The sequence below is a fragment of the Anser cygnoides genome, chromosome 5 (genome assembly GCF_040182565.1).
Source record: "Anser cygnoides isolate HZ-2024a breed goose chromosome 5, Taihu_goose_T2T_genome, whole genome shotgun sequence".
Lineage (NCBI taxonomy): Eukaryota > Metazoa > Chordata > Aves > Anseriformes > Anatidae > Anser > Anser cygnoides.
The window spans coordinates 58,072,394-58,096,125 of NC_089877.1; the positions used below are offsets into that span (position 1 = coordinate 58,072,394).

The 23,732-nt window shown below is 44.6% G+C and overlaps 1 protein-coding gene across 4 annotated transcripts in view; it reads right to left on the reverse strand.

Moving 5' to 3' along the window:
- Nucleotides 1–424: 424 nt before the first annotated feature.
- GPR132 (G protein-coupled receptor 132) overlaps nucleotides 425–23,732 on the reverse strand; it is an 86,386-nt gene continuing 63,078 nt past the window's right edge. The window contains exons 1-3 of one of the 4 annotated variants that reach the window (XR_010832020.1): nucleotides 18,892–19,881; nucleotides 3,028–4,548; nucleotides 425–1,759 (exon numbers count right to left, since the gene is read on the reverse strand). Coding sequence is in view for 3 of the 4 variants with exons in the window: in XM_013183087.3 (XP_013038541.2) it covers nucleotides 3,418–4,548; nucleotides 18,892–19,014 (1,254 nt within the window). In the remaining variant the exon portion in view is untranslated. Of the gene's footprint in view, nucleotides 4,549–18,891; nucleotides 19,882–23,732 lie in introns of those variants that run through there. The other 3 variants (XM_048069699.2, XM_013183087.3, XM_048069700.2) reach the window with 3 other exon arrangements.

Consider the following 23,732-nt stretch of genomic DNA (forward strand, 5'->3'; position numbering starts at 1 on the left):
GTTTGGCCAGCTCTAGTTGATAGTCAGAAATTATTCACTTTACGCTTCACAGTCATACTTAAAATAATCAGCAATCCACTTATCTCCCAGGTACTCTAAGAATGGCTGAGACACATGTAAAAATAATCTTTTATTTATTATCTCTGGTGAAAGTGACAGGACCCGAGGGAACGGCATGGAGCTGGGACAGGGGAGGGTCAGGCTGGGTGTGAGGGAAAGGTTCTGCACCCAGAGGGTGGTCGGGCACTGGGACAGGCTCCCAGGGCAGTGGTCACAGCACCGAGCCTGACGGAGCTCAAGAAGCGTTTGGACACCACTCTCAGACGTGGTTATTTTTTGGGTGGTGCTGTGTGGAGCCAGGAGTTGGACTCGATGATCCTCATGGGTCTCTTCCAACTCAGGACGTTCTGTGATTCTGTGATTCTACGGTTCTAAGTAGCCTAGTCTTTAAATCAAATTATGGAAATCTTACCTGAGTAAATGGTGAATACAAAATAGAGTGGAATTTGTACTCTGTCCCCTGTTATGCTTGTAAGCAACTTACTGCTTTGAGGTTTCTGTGGAAACCTGGCCATCTAAAGATCAAGTTAGGAAGCACAGCCTAGGGTTGGTTCTGTACTATCTCCAAGTCATCTTATAGCTTAAAATGAGTTGAGAAAGCTGGCAGGTTACCAGGGGCAGATCCAAACAGCTGGGCTGAGAACCGCAGATAAGATGTAGTAGGTGAATTGTTCCTCACAGACTGAAGCGGTCCCTACAGGCTCACTGGCGTTTTCCTTCCAGGGGGGAATGATGGAAAGATCCACACAATCAATCAACCTTTCAGAGCCGTTCTGATCCTAATAGTGTCCTTGGCTGGGTCTCTAGCCAGTGTCTCAGTGTTGAGGTTCTTCATTTGCCTTATGATACTGTGCCTCAGATACTGTGTGACAAAACACTGAGATCACACGCTTCAGCTTATCACATGGGAACAGTCAGTACCTGATGGGATATTTTAACAACATGGAAATAGCATTTCTTGGTGTCTTCACTCAGCCATAAAACTGTTTTTCTACTTGTAACTCCTAAAGAAGTTAGGATTTTGCAGTTTTCCCATATGGATACGTTGCTTGGTATCTGGCTCCTGTAATCCCTTCAGCTTTCTGTCACAGGATAATTTAGGTTGGAAAGGACCACTGGAGATCGTGTAGGTCATCTCCGAAGTTAGATCAGGTTGCAGAGGGGTTTATTTCAGAGTGTGTCTGGACACAGATGCTCCAAGGATTTTCATTAAGAGAAGATGCACAATGATAAAGTAATTTGGAACGGCAAGTAAATTAGGCAAGGAAAAAGAATTACTGTTGTTGCATCGGACCCTGATAATTCCTGTCCCCTGCTTCTGTGGCCCTGGACTCCGATATTGTTTGCTCTAAATACACTCACTTTTTATCAGAGAAAAAACATCAAAGAGAGATTTCTAAATTCATCAGGGTGAATATGTAATTTGCATCCATTTCAGTCAGCTCAGAAGTCTGTCTCTCTGGTTTCTTCCAAATTCACTGCTGTTATTCATCAAAGTTTTACGTTCAGACTACGAAAGTCCTGAGGTTGGTGCAGTTTGCATACGCATCTTCAGAGATTAACCAACACCACTGGGGCTGTTACGAGCAACGCCTGCTACTGATTTTTTTTTTTAGTAATGGAAAGTCTGATTTTCAGCAAAGTTGTGGGTATTCAGCACTTCACGAATCTCTCCTTTAAACCTTAGAGAGTTTGATCTCTAGGAAGCATATGGAAATAGAAAAACACTATTTGTTAATTAACATCACAACAGAATTTCACATTTTTCCTAGAAACAATACTCTAGTCCATTCAGTACCATGTGAACAATTTTTGAGGACACAAACATTTCATAGGAAGATGCCAGAGGAGTCGTTAAATAATACAAAAATTAAATACATCATAAATACAATAACTTGAGGAAATGCCGTTTTGGCACAACGCTTCTTTCAAAAAGTGTGTAAGAATCAAGCATAAAGTACAGAAATATCTATGACAATTTTAAAACATTAGCAAATATTTACATTAACCTTGGCTAATATTAGTTTGGTTCAGAAATGTGGACATTAATGGCATTTTAAAAATATCACTGAAATACAACATTGCAGATAAAGCAGAATGACACCATGGAACACTTTAGAAACTTGTACTCAAATAAACATGCAATTGGTTCATGATCTTTTCCTGTTTTATTTTGATCACATAAAAATACAAAGAAAGTGTTCAGTTAAATCTTGCCAGGTGGCAGGTTTATATGCTTCTTACTTTGTAATTTCTGTCTTGAGGGCACAGGATACTGCCATCAGTAATTTATTCACAACAAAAGCAGAGGCAGTAACAACGAAATCTGTCCAGCATAGTCTCATTATGCACCACCAGCATGTCCAAGGCAGTCCCTCTCTATGTGCAAAAGGGACTACGTTCTCCATGCTGCCACCCTTCGTTTTTCTGTAAGGCTCTTACCTCTTGTACAGACTCCTACACACTAAGAAAAACAACAGATCGATACCGGGAGGGAAATGTTATCTTAGTCAGAAATGAAACACAGCTTCAACAAATGTTCAGAGATGGCATAAAAACAGTCCCCAATTCCACTTGGAAATTTATACATTTTCTATATACCTCAGCGCATTCCAGAATTTATTGCAAAACAAGTAAAATCTACTAATGCTAAAATATTAAGCATTAGAAATGTACATTTTTAAGAATATCAGGACAGTGCCGTTTCTCAAGTAATACTGTAGAAGTACTGTTGCTATGTGTTTTCAGGACACTATTTTGCCCTCTATTATATTCAGAATGTGCAAGCTAGGTAAAGCTGCATACTTTTGCATTAGGAACATTTTCAAGGCTCTTTTTGAAAGACTTCCTCATTTTTAATATTTTCCACTGGTTAACCGCAAACGTTAACAACGGTGCATGTGTATGAGAATCTGAACATGTACCTTCTCGAGAACTAGTAATTTCAACCAGAAGAATGGGCCTTACATTGTTTTCCTAGGTGCAGTGTTTCTTTTTTGTCCAACTCAGAAGATAAAACCGTCTCTCAGTTTGTGAAAGGAGAAGAGCAGTTCCAAAAAAATAAGCTTTTAAGACTTCAGTTTGAGTCAAAGTAAATTTCATAGTTTATTCCACACATCCTTCACCAAGCAAGGTTTGCGTTGATGATACTGGTGGGCAAACTTTATCGTAGGAGAGAAACATAAATAAGAAGCATTATTCCTGTAGAGTCCACTAGGAGTTGCTGGCTCATGTACTGTAAAAAAAACCTTCCTTCAGAGGTCAGCATTTAAATACTTGTGTGCCACAGCATGCAGTCTGCAGCTCAAGTTTAGAACTTCTTATTTGCTGTCAGCAGCTAGTTGCAGCAGCAAACTGCTAGCTACCACCTTCTGGGTCTTTGCTGGTGTGACAGGTCTTTTCAACGTGGGATGAATTTGCTATTTCTTTGTTTTCTTCTCTTTGTACTCCTTCCTGCAATTCTTTTGATGTTTTCAGTCTGGCGCTCTCAGTCTTATGACTAACAGATGAGTTGAACCTGGATGAGTTCGACCTCCATCTTCTCAGACTCCTTAAAACGTCTTTTCTGACGTTTTCACTAACCAGCACATAAATAATTGGATCGGCAACACTGTTTGCAGTGGATAAACACAGAAACACTGTAAAAACTGGGTATATGTCTTTTTCAAATGGACATGAGCAATCTGTATGAAGCAGAAAGTACACAGACCTTATTAAGAGTACCACATGGTAGGGAGAAAAGCAGATCAGGAAAATGACAATAATGGCAATTGCCAGATACTTTACTTTGGCTTTCTGGTGACAAGTCAAGCTGGTACTTGTTTTTGTACTTTGGAAAATTTTGTAGTTTGTGAAAATGAGGATCATGAAAGGTATGGCGAATCCAAATAGGAATCTGGCAAAGCCGAAAGAAGCCAGTGTTTTGTCAAGGGGTAAAGTCTCAAAGCAGGTATCATTATGTATACTCTTCATGTTAAATACTGGACTGTGGATTATTGTAACCGCAGCAACGAGAAAGCATACTATTATGATGGCCTTTTTCCGTTCTCTTCTTCCCCTTGATTCCAGAGCATACACCAATGCCACATAGCGATCCACAGAAATACAGCACAAAAGCAGAATGCTGATGTATATGTTGCAGAAAAAAATGAATCCTGTTATTTTGCAAATCTGTTCACCCATGTACCATTTGTGCTCATTTTGCACATAGATAATCCAGAGAGGCAAGGTACTTAAATACATCAGCTCGCACAAAGATAAACTGAAAATGTAGATGGCAACTACTTTATTCCTTTGGATTTGCATAAATGTAAGCAGGGAAGTTATGCAATTTGCTGGAAGGCCGACTGCAAAAACAAAGCTGTAAACAGCAATGAGAAGTGTCTTGCTGTCTTTGTAGGAAATGTCTGTGCAAATGGTGGCATTATCCTTTACAGTTGTGAGACAGTCTGTAGAATTTGCCATGATTTCTCTCCAGCTGTTTTTTTCCTGAGAATCAGAAAAGGCAAAATGGAAAGTTAACATTTGTATCACTTAGAAATGTGTCAGTAAAAGTTATAGTTCCATAGGTGCAAAGGCATCGCAGGGGAACAAATGGGATGCTTGTCTTGGGGAACCATCTAGGACAGGTGAGCTTTCCAAGACCTGCTGCTCTCCTGTAGCATCCCCTGGAAGCCAGGTTTGATTTAGTTCCAGGAAAAAGTGCCTTTCCTCAGAAGGAATTTCTTGACTATAGCATGCCTAGTCACTAAAACAGGGACTGGGGACTGACCTTAAACTAGGGTGCCTCATAAATAAGACATAAGAATTGAGCTGCTGATCAAATACTAAAGTCACTTTGCAGAGGAAATTAACAGCATTAAGGGCATAAATCTCCAATTTATTTATTTTTTTTTTTTCAAACTCAATAACAAAAATTGCAAACTGCTGAGATTTCAGAAGGAGGCTGGTAGCAGAAGCTATCATTTCTGGTCAAATGGGACAACCATCTCAATTGGGTGGGGGCAGTTATTGTATCAGAGACTACCCAGCATACATGAAACTAGAATCCAGATACTGGTGTGTACTTCCACACTGTAATAAAGCACAGTGGTTCCAATCTAGATAATTTACACCTCCCTCCTCTTAATGAATAGCTGTAGCTGAGGAACATAAACTTGTAGTGCTATATAACATTCACCATAGCAAGTCAGCAAAGCTGCCTACCACATCTGTTTGATACCTCTGGGAAACAACAGGAAATATGTAGTGAAAGGAAGTAAACAAGACTGAAGAGAAGAATATGTATGCTTTTAAGAAATGGTGGTGAAGAAAATTAATGCTCCTTAAAAAGGAGTGGTTACAAAATCTCCACCTTTCCAAGGCAACCATACACAAGAGCAGACTTGGTATTTGGTTAGTGTTATGTAGTGCTAGGAGATGCATTTCTGGCAAAGCCACATGACTTCCACAAGGAAATCTCCTGCCAAGTGAAGAGAGGAACATGGAGGTGAAAGTGCTGTAATGGTGTTGTATTCTCTTAAAACTTGTACTTACCTGCATTTATGAGTTGAAGTTGCCCGCGGTGCAAGATACTTAATAAGAAGAGAACCTGCCTGGCCTAATCTTTTGGGCACTCAGGTGGATACCTGCTCCAGGGAACAGTCAGCTAACTGCCAAGGGGAGATGTGTTGGTAGAGGTTGAGTCCCTTCACACAGAGGTGGGGTATGAGCCTTCGTCCTCACTGTGCACGAGCAATTTCTTTAACCCTGTGTTCATACAGGGGAGAAGGTAGCTTGTGTTTATTTTTTGTTGGTTTGGGCCAATCTCAAGCAGACCTAGGGGGAAGCAGTCTGCTCCCAGGGCCGTGAGGACTTGCATTGTCTCCTACATCTCTGGGAGGGTGGGCAAGCTGGTGGGGCCGTTCCTTCCCCTTCCTGGTGCTGCATAAGTTGCTCCACCTGAATGCCTAACAGAGCACCTATCATTCAAGATAGCCTGCGGGACATTCAGTCCCCTGACTTAGTTTAGTTACTGCATGATAAGGATGGTATGAGGAAATGGACACAGGCTGCCTTAGGCTGCAAAATCCTCACAGCAGTGATGTGCTAGCCACAGCCATAAAGACCAAGTTCTCCTGGCCCATGCCAAAATGTGCTCATGTGCAGCAAGTACACACTGTCAGAGCCCCAATAAGAGCAGCTTCTGACTGAAGATGCATTTCCAGTCCTGGTAAGCAAGCAGGTGGGGCAGAGGCAGCAGTACCTGCCATCCCCAGCACTGGTGGCACAGAAAGCTGTTCCTCAGGGTGACACTTGGAATGGGGACTCTGTAGACACAGGAACTGAGAAAGTGCTGCTGGTGTGGAAGAAGTACACTGGAGGGTGTGACCTGCTCAGTGTCTACCTTCCACTTCCCTCTGCGGCAAACCATGCTCCGCTTGCATGCGGAAACCTTTAGAGGTTAGCAGGCAGTGGTAGCTGCGTTAGTCAGGCCAAAGCACCTTGATCCAGCCAAGTGCCAGAGGGACACATCCCTCATCTCTCCTAATCTGAGAGCTGGACCGTCTGGTGTCCAATGGATATGTTCAGGTCCTCTCTATGAGGATCTGAAGCTTCCTTTAGTTTCAAATGTCCCAGCTTCAGCATGACTGAAGAAGAGGATCCTCACTACTGTGTGGGGGGAAGACGGCATAGGACTCAGCAGGGCTGTTGCAATGTTTTCGAATTTGCTTCCTTCTTTTTTTTTTTTTTTTTTTTTTTTTTGCTAGCAGTGAAAGTGTACTCATAGCTGGTATTAATTTAGAAATGTGATAGTTGTGATAAGGAGTGACATTCATTTTTTTTCTGCCTCTGGGCACCTGCCACCCTGGGTCAATGAGATGAGGCCTTCTGCAGGCCACCAACCAAACAGTTGTGGAGGGGGGATAAAATCAGTGTTTGTCTTCTGGGTCAGCAGAGGTTCTGTGCCAGACCTCACCCTTTCATGGCATAGGAGAGCTTGACCTCTCCTTGCGGCTGAGCGATGCGAGACCACCGGGAGCCTGCATAACACAAAGGTGTATTGGAGACGGAGCCGTGAAGCACAGCAGGTGAATGAAACTGATAGGTGATGGAGGCAGCGACAGCCGATGTGGGGACGTGGCACAGTCGCATGCTGTCTCAGCCATGAGCAACGGTGCCGTAGCGCACAAAACCTCTCCGAGTGGTTGAAGGTGCACTCTCCTCCCCTCCCCCAGGGCTTCATGCGCTTCTTGGCCCTGTTTGAGAATTCTTCTTTCTGCACTGCCTACGCCTGTTGTTCGCCACTCGTTGTGCGAAGGCATGCTTCCCCCTGAGGTACCTGCCTCACCAGCAAGCAGCCAGTTATGGTGCAGAGCAGGAAGGAAGTGGTAGAAGACATTCTGTAGACACATGGTTCCCAATGTTTCTTTCGCTTGCCACCTTCCTTTGCCTCCTCTCTTCCCCCTCTGCTCCTCAGTTTCTCCAGGCCCAGCTCTTCAGGGCTCTTGGGCCTCTGGCCTCCTCCCGTGTCCCCCGCGATGTCTGTGCACGTGTGCAGGACAAGAAAGGAGGGGACGGAGCAGCGCAGGCCTGTCAGCAGGGCTCTGCTGTGCATAGCCACTGCTCCCAGCCTGCTGCTTCCTCTCTGCACCACGCTCTTCCTCAGGAAGGGCGCAGGGAGAGGCATGGAGCCCGTCCCGGTACCTCTTCTCTGCATCAGCCAAGTGATGAGGGAGAGGCAAGGCCCTGCCTTCAGGCCATGTCTCCTTCCTGTGTCTGGCACCTGTGAGAGCCTCAGGAAGGAGACGCGTGTGACTTTTTAATCTGCCTTCACCAGGCATGTTTTTTTGTTTTTTTTTCTTTCTTTCTTTTTCTTTTTCTTGGCTGTTGGTGCAGTGCCTCAACCACAGAGCTGATGCTGGGCTCAGGAGACCCTCCGCCAGCCAGCTGCTAGCCACAAAGTCTCAACTGACAAAGAGCAGTCGTAGGCATGAATTTACACTCAGGAAGAAAAAACATGTGCCTGGTGCCTTTTGCGAAGGTCTGGCCTGGCAGCTCAGGAGCCTTGATCCTTCCCAGCAGTAATGCTCCCGATCACAGCCCGATTCCAGGAAGGAGGAGGGGAGGGCATCCATTTGCTCCCCTTGCCCCCTGCCTTTCTCCTGGCTCTGGGCCCTATCCAGAGCAGTCTTCTGGCCCTGAGCTTGACAACTCTCTGCTCAGCTCACCAGGACTGGAGACGGTTTTTCCCCTTAAACTGAAAATCAGAAAGCAGCACTCAACAGGCAATTCATGAAAATTCTCCTTGTAATACTGACTCGCTGGAACTGAATGCACGTTTTTATGCAGGCCTTTAGAGTCTGCTGTTCTCATACTCTGCTCAGCCCAGAAGTCCTGTCTTCTGTGGTGGCTGGGCTGAGATAGCTGAATCCCCACATCTCCCTAATGCAGCATTCATGACCCTACTACTTTCTCTAAAGAAGCAGCTGGTTACCTGTGGGCACCTCATCTGGGGGCAGCAGGCTAATCTGTTGAGGAGAGCCTGTCCAAAGTAGCTGTCCTCTCCTTTCTGTGACAGCTCTGTTTTTGCTGGGGCTTACCAGCTACTGTTAGGTGTTAACATCAGATGCTGGTTGTGTTTTGCTTCAACAGCTCAACATATACTTAGCAGCATGCGGGAGCTTCTTGTTCTGTGAGGCTCACCGAGTAAGACTCAAACCTCAGTCAGCACATGCATGTTTATCACCTATAAAATATCTCATCTTCCTGGTTTGTTGACAGAACAGAGACAACACCTCTGTTAAGCACCTGAGCACAAATCATGGGAAGATGGGATAACCTACTACAGAAGGTTTGCTGTGAGCCTGCTCTGTATTTACCCTCTTTGTTGGACATCTGCTCTTGGCCTGGGTTATACTCGCAATACTGGGGAAGGTAGATCTCTGGTAGGGTTTCTAATCTCACTGTGTTATGTTCCCACTTGTTAGACAAATAGGTAATTACATTTCTTGCTCCTAAAATGGAGTGTCTACCTCTAATGTATTGAGATCTTACACAGAGAAAATCCTAGAAGAGGTCAGGGCACATTGAGGTGCTCAAGTGAAAAGGGACGTGGATGAAAGAGGCAAGTTGGATGTGAAATCCCACTTTCCTGATGTGTGGTAAGAAAGCAGCAGAAATGTCTTGCTGCCAGCCTACCAAATGGGTCCATAAAACCTTCTTGACATTGCCTGCCCTTTCCTCCCTCTGTCCTTGATCCACTGCACTTTGTGTTGCTTGTGGCTGTCGGCCAAGGTTTACTGGGAGGAATTGAAAGGAGGAGTTCTTGGGCTTTGCTACACAGTGACAGATCTGAGTTCAAACACCAGACTGATGTCTGATATAGGAATCAGATGTCGCATCTTGTGGCTAGAGGCCAAAGCACGATGCTGTTTTGCAAGAGAGCCTGCATGGTGGTCATCTGTCCTCTTGCTTGCCCGGAATGAGAGCCTTGAACTATCCTGCAGAGATGCCCCACGCAGTTCGTTGGAGGTGAGACCATGACCATGGGATGCTGCGAGGATGTGGTTTCACATCACAGCCACATCAGAATAACAGCCTAGCTGGGACTGATCTTTTCTCTGCATTCTCCCTGACCAGTACATAGCCTGACCCTGCAATGAACTTATACAGAGTGGTAAGCTAGCAGAAAATGCCTCCCCTTTTCTATCTGGGTCAGTTGTCCACCGGTTTGCCTTTCTGAATTGGCCCTCCAGGGTCACAGCAGCAGCTGGGCAGGCACAAGGGGATTAGCAGTAACATGTGGCCAGGAGCAGAGCAGCCAGAAGCAGATGGAGGGAGAGGCTGTATTGAGAGCAGCTTAGCCTGAATGTGAACTGCACCCTCCACCAACCTCCAGAGGTGCTGCTGTTCTCTGCTGTCTATTTAGAGGCCTTAGCAACAAAACTACCCCACCAGGCACCTTTGTGGATGCTGCAAGTCCTAAGTAAAGCCCCTTGGGTAAGCAGTGCTTGTGGTCATTTGAGCCGCATGGCAGATGGACAGCCACTCCAACCACATCACTCTCTTTTTTTTCTTTTTTTTTTTTTTTTTTTGGATATCTTTGAAAACTTAACTGCTAAGTCCTGAAGAACACGTGAGCTTTTGTGAGCCTGTTGACTTAGAGCTTATTGTTTCAGATTTAAAGATCCTCACTGGAGCCTGGTCCTGCATGAAGCAGAAAAGGGTCCTGAGAAGTGTGGAGACTTGACGAACTTCACTGAGTGCTGTTGCTGCGTATCCAGGCCAGTTGCATTAATATCTGATCTTCCCTGAAGAGTCTGAAGTGCTTTTGCTAACACTGAGGTGTTAGCAAAGAGGGAAGTGAAAATGAGGGGGAAAGCAAAAGGCTTTATTTTGCCATTGTCTGTTGTTACTAGCTACTCATGTATAACTTTTGATTTCCAACAGAGAAGTTGGAGTTATAAAATAACCATTATTAGGAAAGGTGAAAAAGCAAATTTCAGATACAGTTCAGGGGAGGTAGAAAAAAACACAATAGTTGAACAAAGCACTGGTTGAAAGCCTTTGGACTAATTCACCTGAGATACAGAAGGGCAGAAGAGAAAAAAGACACAGTGAAAGCCGTAACATGAATACATGAATACAAGGATATCAGCAGAGCACATTATTTATATATTTTTCATTTTCAAATCATTTTCCAATCATCCTTCTATGCCAAGAAATATTGGTAGGGATGAGAATTTTGAGGGGCTTATTTGGATATTAATAATAATAATAAAATAAAACTATCCTTGTAAGGGTTAAGATAAAAACAAACCAGCCCTTCACACCTCCCTTCCTGCCCCCAGTATTTGTGAAGGATATCAGTCTTCATGTTTTAAAGTGTAAATCAGCCTTTAATGAAACAGGACCTGAGTTTGTCTTTGTTTTGTGTGCCTTCCTTAGTAGCACGTGGTACCATAACTATTTGACACAGTATTACAAAGATAATGTTGGTCTGACCGCTCAAATCTAGTATCGTGAGTCATCAGTTCCTAAATATGGCAGACGTACCACCTACAATACTCATCACCAGCCACATCACTCCCATTCTGAATCTGGGCTCCTCTTTCTCACGCAGAAACTATGTTACCTGTCTCTTGAGTTTCCAGCCACTAGCTTTCATGTCTGTTAACTTTAATAGAAAGTAAGAAATTGCTGTGGATTGGTTGCTCTGCTGTTCTTGAAAGTAAACAATGTTTTTGCTATTTCTGTGGATAAAAAAAGATTATGACCTATTAGCCCACCAAGTCAGTGAACTGCTTTATTATTATTATTATTATTATTCCCTTCATTAGTAATAAAGAGACTAGTACATAAAGTCATTCCTTTCAGGCAATCTCAGCAGGTAAAGGAAAGGCAGCAGTGGCTCCTTATTTAAGGAAATAAGTGGCACTTATTTACCTAGCAGACTGACCATTTTTAATGACATACACAAGACAGTAGGATTTGAAACCATATAGTTTCAAAGTCCTGTAGAGAGAGAGAGAGAAAGTCAAAAAAAAATGGTGCTTCAAAGCTAGAGGACTATATGAGGAATCCAGCCGGAGCGCAGCTCCATCTTACAATGGCTGCCTCCATCCTAGCTTAATGAAGGGGAAAGCATTCACGGGATTTGAATGCAGAGATAAATGAAAACTGTATGAGGCATCTTTAATACCAACTCATGAAAAACAAAACCAAACAAAAGCCTTCCATGTGATTCCTGAGATATGAAACTGGCAATTTTGTCCATTTGTTAGATTTCTATTTGAGTTTTGCCTTCTTTTGAACACTCTGGCTGTTGTGGCCATAGAGAAGACTCTTAGGAAACAAGAAATATCTCTAAGCATCCTTCTGCTGAACCAAGGCAAGGCATAGGCTTTGTTTTGATGATCAAGTGTAGTCACCTGAAGTTTAGGCAGTCTTTTTGCAAGAAGTAAGCACTCCTACATCAGTGGTTACAACACTCTCCAACTGTGAGACACCAGACAGAGAGCATTGTGGTGAAAGCAGATAGTCTCTCTGTTGACTACTGCTGGTTAAAACAGCTATAGAGCATTTGCAGACCACTGCCAGGAACCACAAATAGCTGCTGTGAGGAAGCATCTGAACTTTGGGATCAGTTATACAGTCTCAATAAATAACTTTATACTGCATATATAAGTGGTCATTAAATATATATATATTATTTTTTTAAAGGAACATATTTGTCAGAAGAGAGAAGATATCCATCATCTGCCATTCAAGAGGAGCAACCATTTCCGATGAGAAGAAAGTGAAGAAGGCGTTTGATTTATTTCGTGATACACTGTTCATACATGTGAACTCTTAGTAACCAGAGGTTTTAAATACGTGTGTGTGGTCATTTGCCTAGATCCACACATTCACTTCCTTAAACATACTATTGTGCTAAAATAAGCAGCTGTGGGGACAATGAGGTGAACTGTCACGTAATTCAGGGTTGATGAATGACGTGGCTCAAAACTGCAATCCTTCCATAAAACGGGCATCGTATGTTCCTGTTACACTGGCTGGGGAGGGACTGTAGATGAAAAAACAATGCCAGGCAGATAAGAGAGAAATATAAAAATGAAAGCTCCAGCTACTGGGTTTAAAACTACCTCAGTCAAGGTGGTAGGTAAAACTATATACACGTCATACAAGGTAAAGGAAGAGAGAGTAGATAGGGGAAATTCACAGATGAAAAACAGACTCCCAAGTCCCCCATATCAGTGGACTTTTTTTTCCCCAGTCTCATGACTCTGAGGCCATGGTTCATGATTTTGGGACTTTTGGTACCGGTGGCTGAGAAAAGTCCTCCTTGAAAACATCAGAGAAATGATGTTGCCAGCCAGATTTATTTTATGATACCTACCAGATTTTCTAGAAAATGTACCATGGTCAGAGGAATTGATTCATAGTCAGGAGAGCCATCAGGAGCCCCAGAAATGCAGTCATAAATTTGAGGTTAAACTACAAAGCCAGTCATGTCAAAAGGTTGAGGGAAGCATAGATTTTGGAGCAGATGTGGTGAAAGTGAAGAGCTGAGAACAGCCCGGAGACTGGCAAGTTTTGTGCTGCTGTTTCACACCCACTTTTTCCCCAGACATGAAACCAGTAGGCACTCATGCTTGATGCCTCCATAAAGCTAGCCCAGCTATAACTGACAGCCTTGGGAGTGGAGGCTATTTAAATAAGGCTTCTGTTACTCGAGTGGCTTATTAAAAAATTAACTTGACTGTCTACTTAGCTCATGCCGAAATCACTGAGTCTTGGAAGAAAGATTTGAGAAGGGGATTCCCATGTACAGCTTCTCTGGAACCCCCTGGGGTGCTCCCGGATGTTTAAAACAGCCAATCACCAGAAAATTTGTCACAGAGAGCTAATGTGAAGATGAATACTGCTCTGGATTCCCAAAAGAACAGGCAGGGGTTAGGGAGTTGGCCCTCACTGGTGGTGTGGTGGCCGTGTGAGGCAGATTGTGACTGCTGCAGTCTGCCTTCAGCCCTCAGGCCTGAGCCTTCCTACTGCTGCGTTAACAACAGCACACACCGGGGTTTTGGGATCACCCAAGTGCTCTATCTTGTGGCCCAGGTGGTTCGCGGGGCCCACTTTGCAACCCTTGATACAAAGGTGTGGACAAATCTTGGCTCTCTCCTCGTAGCTCTTCAGTGATCTCTTCTTTGTTCATCCCTGTCTACTGACAGTTCTGGGCCTCCTTCACATTTCTTGGGTGGGTGCCCAAGAGATGCCACGAGAATAATGCCAACAAACAGCTTGCTGTGCCGCCACCCTCTTGCCCTTAGTTTCTCCCCAGGAGCTCCTTAAGGACACCTTCCTCCTTCTGGGCCTCAGTCATCCAGGCCTTCAAACAGCAAACTCCTGCCAAACCTCCAACGTCTCTGGTCAGAAAGAAGCACACCGAGACACAGAAAGGCCTGTGCTAGAGCCATTTTCACCTCAAACTACCAAGACTCTAAATCATCTCTGGGGCAGCAACTCTTTGCCTGGAGTTGCTGGAGATTTCTGGAATGAGGCCATGTATATTTTCACCCTTCAGTAAGCGCAGGCAGGTAGCCATGTGTGACACCTGGACCAACACAAGGCCTACAGAAAGGCCTTTAAGTCTGGGCATGAGAAAGCAAAGGACAACAGTGACCCTGCAGCCAAGAGAGACGCTTGTCCCAGCTAGGAGCAGCTGGGTTGCATCATGTCCAGAGATGTGAACATTCAATCCCATCAGCTCTCAGGCAGGCAGGGCAATCAGTGTGGGAATGGCATAGCCATGCCTATGGCTTGTGGTAGCCTGAAGCTGGCACCCAGCTGTGCTCCTGGACCCACAGAAGCTATGTGGCCCCTTGGGCTCTGCTGATGACACACGTAAACAGAGTGATGCTGTTGTAACAGAGACAGGTAGATGGCACGTGTTTTAGTGACGTGTATTTATCCTACCTTGTGGTAAGCTTCTTTGCTTTTTTTGTAAGATGGCTGTGGACTGCGGCTCACTGATGGCTCAATTTGTTTCCCTGTATTGGTTGTTCTTTTTTTTATTAATGGCCAAGGGTTTTGTCCAACCACAGCTTGGTCTTGCGTGCTGTTGGCCTCACCACTGAGCCCTGGCCAGAGTATGTTCTCTATTACAGATCAGGTCACATCCTGCCAGCCTGTCTTCACCTGGTTGTGTCTTTCTCCATATGTGGCCTGTGCATTGTCATAGTTTTCTTTTGCCTTTTGCCATCCTGCAGTTGCTTTCCCCATGTCTATCCCAATTCAGTCAGTGATTTGCAATCCACTGCTGACCCAGGAGAACAGCATCGGGTAACTTGTACCTACTTTGCTGCTCAAGTTCCCATGGAAGCCAGAAGATGCTGGCTCAGGGGACAACAGTGTCCACTGCCATCAGGCAGTGACACTTGCAGAGAATATTTACTCATAACCAAACACATCTCCTGGTCAAACTCACAAATTCACAAGCTTCCCTCCTTCCTCCACTGACACCTCTATTGCAACAGTGGCAGTCACAGGAATCACAGGCGTTCCCTGCAACCAGAAAATATGGCTGTCCCTTTCATCCCACTGCAATTCGACAGACCGATTGTGGCGTAACAGTGCTGAAAAGTCAGTGCAGAGAGGATGTCAGTAATAGGAAATACTTTCTGCCAGCAATAGGAAAATGCAAAGATGCTGTTGAGCTTTGCCCTCGTGACACTACATTTTCTCTCTGCTGTGGGCAATTTACTGGTCTTGGTACTGCCCTTGTGGATCTGTGCAGGAACCACTGCCATGTGGGAGCTGCACTGCTGCTGGTAGCGTCATATTAACTAAGAGGCTGCAGGAAAAAAACAGAGCAAAAATATGCCCCAAATAATTTTGCAGCCTTCCAGACTCAGGCTCACTGACAAATTGCTTGTTGCTGATAACTCTAGTTAGTTTTCACCGAAAATTGTTTTACTCTGGCTGAAGTGAACGTGGCTCAGCAGGTGGGATCTGCAAAGCCTTGTGAAAACCGCAGTGCCTTCTATTCTTGAAGCAATCCTATTTTTAACAGAACAGTTAAAGATGGTAGTTATGAGTGCTCTGAACTCAGACACCAGTATTTCCTCCTCTTCCATTTACCCTGAAACTCATTTTCTTTGTTCCTTCTTGTTCTGTGATTCACTCTCAACTAATTGGAGAACTACTGTTTTCCTTTTTTTTTTTTTTTGCCAGCCGGGTCACCTCCTATAGAGATAACTCATGTACCAGCAGCAGGGTTTTCCCCTTAAGACTTTAGTTATACCAGTAAAAACTGTGACGCTCGAAGATTCCTCTTGGTAACCAAGTGTCTCTGACGTGTCTGTGAGCCCACTCCTCTGTCTGCTAAATCTCCTGTTGTGTCTTGTCCATATCCTCAGCAGACATCTCTTTCAGCCCTTTGTACACCTACCACTGAGTATCTCATTCGTGGTTGGGACCCTTAGACTTTACACTGAAAGATATGTAAAAATCCCAGCTACCAGCTATTCCTCACAGTATCCTTCCTTAGGGATATCAAAATCATGCATTATTTCCAGTGGACCCTGTTCTGAATTTCCCACTTCTCAGCCTTTCCACTCCAGTAAGACCCTGCTTTCCTATGCAATGATGTAACCCACCTCACTTTCCACATATGAGACTGAGTACTCAACCCTTTGTCTTTACAGACTTCAGGTCCACAGCATGATATTCTTGGAGAATATTTTTGTCACATGCTTTCTTCCACCATGCAGCAACCAGGTCTGAACTGTAGATGTGTTTGATGGCATGCATCTGCACTAAATACCCTGCTTTTAAAATAGCCTTGATCCATGAAGAGAGATAAAATCAAAGTAACAATAAATTAAGAGCCAGGTTCTGTTGAGCCTGACATGCCTTACAGAAAGCATCCATAAAGATGATGGGATTTCTGCCAATATGATGGGATCCTTGACTACCTCCTACTCCAGTGCTCCAATATATCCCCAGCACAGGAGACATCACAAAGCAAAAATAGTGTCCCTTGTATACACTGGCCCCAAAGAGTTGATTTAAAGCAGTGATTTTCACACAGTGAGGCACAGCCTACTGAGGAGGCAAGAGGTAGAGGGACGTCTGGTAAACCCAGTCAGACCTATGTGAGACATTCACAGCAACCCTGGAGTGGTGAGGAGATATCCAGGTGCTTTTGGCCAGGGAAAAAGGCTAAAAGAAAAACAGCCTCAGGTGGAAATAGGACAACGACAACCCAGATTAATTTCAGCACTGAACTGCTCATTGCTTTATCTAAATACACCCCATGGCACACCGAGAACACAATGCATGTCAAGAATAGGCAGGCAAAACCTGAGCTTGTGCTGAGCTCGTGCTGAGCTCAGGTCAGATGTACAGGTAGAGCTGCGGAGAGCAGCCACAGAAACCTGTCCTCATATTGCTGCAGCCATCACTCCAGCCACGTTCCCGCTGCATTGGGACCACAACTATTAATGTAAGCCATATCATGACCCTCTTTGTCACTGCAGCAGTACTGCTGTCTGCTTCCCCACTCCCAGCTCTGTCTGTTTTGGGAACCGGTGACCTATCTGCACTTTCATAGCCTCTTGTATGCAAAAATAAAGGAACCTGGCTGGGAATGTAAAATCATTCTGAATAAAACTGTGAAATTTCCATTTCAGCTCAGAAGAGATTTGTCAGGGCACCCAGAGGTAGTCAAAACACAGTCCTTGATTCAGTGCTATCTGTGTGATCATGATGAGGCTGTAAACTCCGTGTCTGTCCAAGAGGCATGGGAAATGCTGAACCTGAAAGAGTCATCTGCAGTTTCAGGCAGAAACCTCTACAGAAGAGGTGCTCAATTCATACTCTGACTATTTGTTTAAATGTAGTGTCCTGTGTACAGACCTATGGAAAGCTCCTCAGAAGAAAATAAGCCTGCCCATTGGCTGTTGAAGAGCAGAGTAATGAGGTTACTGGAAGTTGAAGATCCACTTGTCTGAATGCAGAGATGGGTCTAAATAGTATCACAGGAAAAGCAGGTGAAAACAGTTCAGGTGCACGTCAGTCTTTGGCAGAGGAGCAAACTTTGCTTTAAAAATTCCACAGGAGCTTGTATCTATAATCTGTAGTGTTTTCTATTGCAAAATAAATTAAAAATAAATAAATAAATAAATATGAGGGAAGGTACCAGGGAGATAAAAATCAACTAAGAAGACCCTATGAGAAACTAAATATGGGAAACAGAGTTCAGTTTGATCTAGTCATTAGGGGAGCCTAGCTCTTGTAGGATGTTTACCCTTTGCTAAATTTCATTTGATGTAAGAAAGATCCGTTCTGACCTCAGAATTTCTCAAAATTTCTCAAAACTAGGATCCTTTAAAGTCTCATACTGATTCATTCTGCCCATCTGCCAGCGTGATGCAACTGCTGTTACCAGTCTGTGACTGTATCAGAAGACGTGTGGTCTCCTTAAAACTGTAGCTACTACACTGAGCAATGGCTATGCTGAATGCAAAAGCATATCTGCTTTTATTTAAAAGCAAGGTCTTGTGTTTGCAGAGGACAACACTGAGCATGGTCACAGAATTTTTTTTCTAACAAGGCAAATTCCAATATATTTGGTGGGAAAAAAAAATAATCTCAACTTAGTCTTGATATTTCTGCGTGTCAGTGATCAACAGTACTGTGTGAACAGAAGATGGAGAAAAAAAATGAAGTTTGTATATCCAGTCAGGCACTATAGACCATCAGGCAAGCATCACGATAAAATGCCTGTCTAGTTTTTCCATCAGAGGAAGGATGAGAGGAAAGGCTGGGTGTGAATTCTCTAATGGTCTACCAAATGAAGTCTGGCAATGCCAATGCCATTGGCATTTTAAAGCAGTTTAGTATTCATGCCTCGTGCTTGCAGTGATCATCATATCTAACCTTACAGCAACCTGGATCCTCCCAAAGTCTTTCAGTCTTAGTAATCACTTATGTCTGACTGGAACTGAAATCGTTTTGTAAGGAAAGAATATATTTTGTACAGGAAAGGGAATTTGTAAGGAAAGCAGATAGCAAAGAATCATAGTCATAGAATGTCCCAAGTTGGAAGAGACCCTCAAGGATGAATAAAAGATTCCTTCAACTGCAATGAGCTCTAACTAACACAGACCCAGCAGCACTTTATGCCTGTTACATCAATCACAAGGCGTTTTAGATTGTGAAACATCACTAGAGTCTACGATACTGAAGCACAAATATGCAGCATGGAAAAGCAGCAACCGAAGCAGAACGAAGCCAAATGCTGCTAAGCAGAATGAATGCCTTATCTCAGAGTTAGAAACCACTTACTTCTTTTTTTCCCTGGCCGTTGCAGAGGAGATGATAAGGCACTCCGACTTGTGCTGCGCTCACAGGCTGATCTGTAATCACTTCAGGAAGTTGCCTGCAACACCACGTAGTCATAAGTGTCATGAGCCGAAAGAAAATACATTGCTGGTGACTTCCTCAGGGTACCAGTGTCACTTGTAGCTAGGTGCACAGTTATAGATAGGAGGGTGACTGGAATCCCCCAGCCTTGAAAATCGTAGTCCTGTCATGACTTGAGAAGGTCATTGTAAAAAGGCATCTATATTAACCACGTTGGGAAGATCCGCTCCTGAAAATATACTGAAAGACTGAGAAGAGGCAGAAGAAACTGTTTACTAATTACTGTAAGTAGAGGATATTCAGAAAGGGGAAAAAACAAATGGTCAGGACAGGAAAATGTGACATTAGTAGGAAGACAGAGGAATAAATATCATTATGCTCGTGGGCCTGTGAGTAAGCACAGCCCCCGGACTGGGGGCTATGACGTTTCCACTGATCAGAGCACAGAGGTTATCAGAGTTTCTGCAACGCTGCTGCAGATTCAAAGGTCTCAAGAAGTCCCGTGAAGCAGTCTGTTCTCATGGATGTCCCCCGCATTGCCTTCAGACACTAAATGGTGCCTGCACACAGCGCTGCTTTTGCACCGTGGACTCTTGCACGCATGAGACTATCCACACATTGCTGCTGCCTTTCACAAGTTAGCAGCTAAGGAACCATGGCTGCATTTTAGGACGAGGCTCGTGAGAAAGACCCTGCTTTCTGCCCCCCCATGCCCAGCCAGGCAGCCCAGCACATTTTAGTGGTATTTGAGCTGTTGCTCTTTGCCTCCAGCCTCTATTTAATCCATCCTTCTTGCTGTTTCAGTGAAGCTGCAAGATGCAGGAGGTAAACTTGGGCACTGCTGGGCATGTGTGTCCATGGCACGATGGGCTGGCTGACAAAGGAAGCAGAGACTGACCAGTGAAGTCAGGCAAGCAGCTAAAAAAAAAAAAAAAGAAAAAAAAAAAAAAAAAAAAAAGAACTTAACAAAGGAAGTAATTGTTTTCAAATTCAGTCACTTGTAGAGGGGTGAGAAGATGTAAATTCAGATCTTGTAACTTGCAGACTGCATCTGTGACCAGGAGTTTCATCTCTTGGAGTCCAGTCCTGGGTGTGCACCTCAGCCATTGTGCCAATGTGCTATGGAGGGACAGGAGAGCAATGAACTGCCCCAAAGAGTTATCAGAGTTTCTGCATCATTGCTGCAAATTCAAACATTTTAAAAAGTCTTCTGAAGCAGCTTGGGCTGCCAGGCTCTGGCAGACGAAGGGGATATCTGCAGGGTGCTTATTTCTTATTTCTAGAGTGGAGATAAACCCACCCTGGGCGTTACAGATATAGTCACTTGAATATGTATTAGGTTAGGCATTTAGATGGATGAGGAGCAGTATTACAGCCCAATAGAAGGGGGTGGTAATATCAGGGAAAGACCTTTCTGGTGCCAGTGGTGCTAGAAAAGACAGAGTACCCAGAAGATGAGATGGTGGTTTGAGCAGCTTCAAGAAGAAGCAGATTTGCAGGGCAGTGAAGAGTAATGATAAAAAGGACTGTAGGGGCAAAAGCCTTAGGTCAGGCTTTAAGTGACAGAGGAGGGAGAGATCAGTGTTACAATGCCAGCTTAGACCTCGTTTCTGAGACCTGTTCCATGTGTCATGCCAGATAACGTGTGACCCTGAGCAGTTAGAACCAGATTTATTAGATTTTTGGGCAACTTCCCGATCAACTTCCCCTGATTCCAGCTGTGGCGAGGTGCTTGCAGCCCTCCCTGGGGGTCTGTCAGTGTCTGCAGAGTGCTGGGGGCTGAGGTAAGCCAGGGAGGAACTGGGTTACGACCAAGGGCAAGCAGATTACTGAATTTGCTTTTTATAGCTGTATCGAAAGTGACATATTTCCTCTGGAAAATAAAAGAAATGCTTGCTGTGTACTTTCATTCTGGGGTGAAAAAGTAACTTTGGTTCACTTCTGCCAGAGAAGGTTTCTGGGGAAGGGTCTTCTTGTAAAAAGCACTTCACTCCTGGTGCCCAGGAGGAACTGGGGTAGAAGAGTTCAACAAGGCCAAGTGCCGGGTCCTGCACCTGGGGCGCAACAACCCCAAGCAGAGCTACAGGCTGGGAGATGAGTGGCTGGAAAGCTGCCTGGCCGAGAGGGACCTGGGTGTATTGGTTGATAGTCGGCTGAATATGAGCCAGCAGTGTGCCCAGGTGGCCAAGAAGGCCAACAGCATCCTGGCCTGTATAAGAAGCAGTGTGGCCAGCAGGTCTAGGGAGGTGATTGTCCCCCTGTACTCAGCTCTGGTGAGGCCGCACCTCGAGTACTGTGTTCAGTTTTGGGCCCCTCGCTACAAGAAGGACATGAAGGTGCTTGAGAGAGTCCAGAGAAGGGCAACGAAGCTGGTGAGGGGTCTGGAGAACAAGTCTTATGAGGAGCGGCTGAAGGAGCTGGGGTTGTTTAGCCTGGAGAAGAGGAGGCTCAGGGGCGACCTTATCGCTCTCTACAGGTACCTTAAAGGAGGCTGTAGTGGGGTGGGGGTTGGTCTGTTCTCCCACGTGCCTGGTGACAGGACGAGGGGGAATGGGCTAAAGTTGCGCCAGGGGAGGTTTAGGTTGGATGTTAGGAAGAACTTCTTTACTGAAGGGGTTGTTAGGCATTGGAATGGGCTGCCCAGGGAAATGGTTGAGTCACCATCCCTGGAGGTCTTTAAAAGACGTTTAGATGTAGCCCTTAGTGATATGGTTTAGTGGAGGTCTTGTTAGTGTTAGGGCAGAGGTTGGACTAGATGATCTTGGAGGTCTCTTCCAACCTAGACAATTCTGTGATTCTGTGATTCTGTGATTCTGTAAGAGGCTGAAGCCAGCTTGGGAGCCTCTGTCTGTGGAGGAGACTGGTGAAATTTGTATCTGCACCAGCTCAGACTGGTTGGGCATAGCACTGGATCCAGTTTGTGCATTGCTCCACACCCATGATTTCCACCTTGTCCTTCTGTGTGTAGATATCAAACTCAAAGGAAACCATGGAGAAGGTTGGGCATGATTCTGAGATGGCTAAAGCTGATTTCTCTGTGTAGATGACCATTCCTCATTCAGAGACGTGGGACAGGAGAGAGGGGAGTGCTATCTGACCTGAAGAACTGGAAATTTCATGGGGACTGGTGGGCTTCTCTGTGATACATGTGAGCACCAGGTCACAGCTTGCTTTAGAGAGCAAACGTGCACTCAGATAGATACCTGCATGATTATGCTACCTGTTATGTTTATGTGCTCACACTGACATAGGAGTGAGAATACCCAAATAGAGGCACATACACATTTGCCAACTAGACGTTATGGTGACACATTAAAAGTTGTGTGGTCCTCCGTAGAGAAATGGAAGATAACAGCTCTCTGTGCCCCCCAATCTTCCATATGAACCTGAAAAACATTGCTATTTAGAGTCACTGCTGGTTCGTGCCTCTATCAGCGCATGGCCTGAATCAACATCACCCACGATTATTGCCCTAGCAAGTTAGGGTCAGATGTCAAGATTTCACACTGGAAGATGCTTTCAAAAGCTTTCGACAAGATCTTCAGTGACTGGAGATGAAAACACAGCTAGCACTTCCATGTGTGGCAAAAAGAAATCAAACATTTCAAGTAAGTTTAGTCTGTATTCAGTAGAGATAATACAAGCAGTACAGCAATATAAATTTTGGCCTGAATTATACTGTACTGATGCCATATCCAGGCAGAAAAAAGATCAGATAAAGAACCATTTGTAGCAGAAGGCAGATAAAAAACCATTTGTAGCAGAAGGCAGAAACTCTCTGGCCTCTGTCTAAATCGAATTGAAGTAAATGGAAACATTTCTTTGCACCTCAGGGAGTTTAAATACGGCATTTTGAGCATGTTTCTTCCTACCTTTTAGTTGCTGGGTGCTATTGAGGCAGGTACCATGTCTAAGCATGTTGAACTGCATATAAGGTGTCTTCACTCTTCATCATCTTCATACTGGGGTACACAGACTTTCAAAAAATTAAAGAGAAAAGAGTCCAGCTTTGTGTTAGCTCATGTCTGCATAACACAGACCTTTCTTGGGATATTTCCAGCACTTTTAGAGAAAATGATTTGCACCATTGACCAGAAAACAGAAATAACCATGGAAGTCTGGTGGGGTCCAATGTCTTTGAAGGACTTTCAGGCTGAGTTATTCACTCCTCTTTTTCATTTGGAAGCTATTCAGAGAAGCTGGTAGAATATTTGGCGTTTCTCTGCTCCACAGCACACGAAAATACTCAGTGTTATCTTCCCCTGCTCATGACCAAAATAAAGAATAACAAGAACCTATGAATGGAGGAAACCTCAGATTCCCTGTCTGTCCTACCTCCCCACAAAACTCTCCAGGACAGCAATGGCCAGAGCAGGGCTAAGGAGCACGGAGGACTGCTGAGCTCTGTGCCCGTCTCACCAAGAACAGGGTGGAAATGTCTGCGAACAAGTCCCCCTGCACAGGAATGATACACAGCTGTGCTAATGAAGGCTCTCAGTAGCTCGTGACACAAGCCCAGTTTAGCTGTGACAGTGGCTGTGATGCCATTAATCTGAGGCAGGGACAAAACCCAGCAGCGCTGTTTTTTTTTTTGTTTTTTTTTTTGAGTTGATAACAGGATCGACCGCAGGTTGGATCCCTCAAACGAGATACTGTGGGATGAGCAGTGTGATGAAACCACAGCTCAGTTTCCTCCCAGCAACTGTCTGCGTGCAGTCTTCCCCTTGCACGTGCGGGGCTGCTCCATTCCACCTTTGCAAACA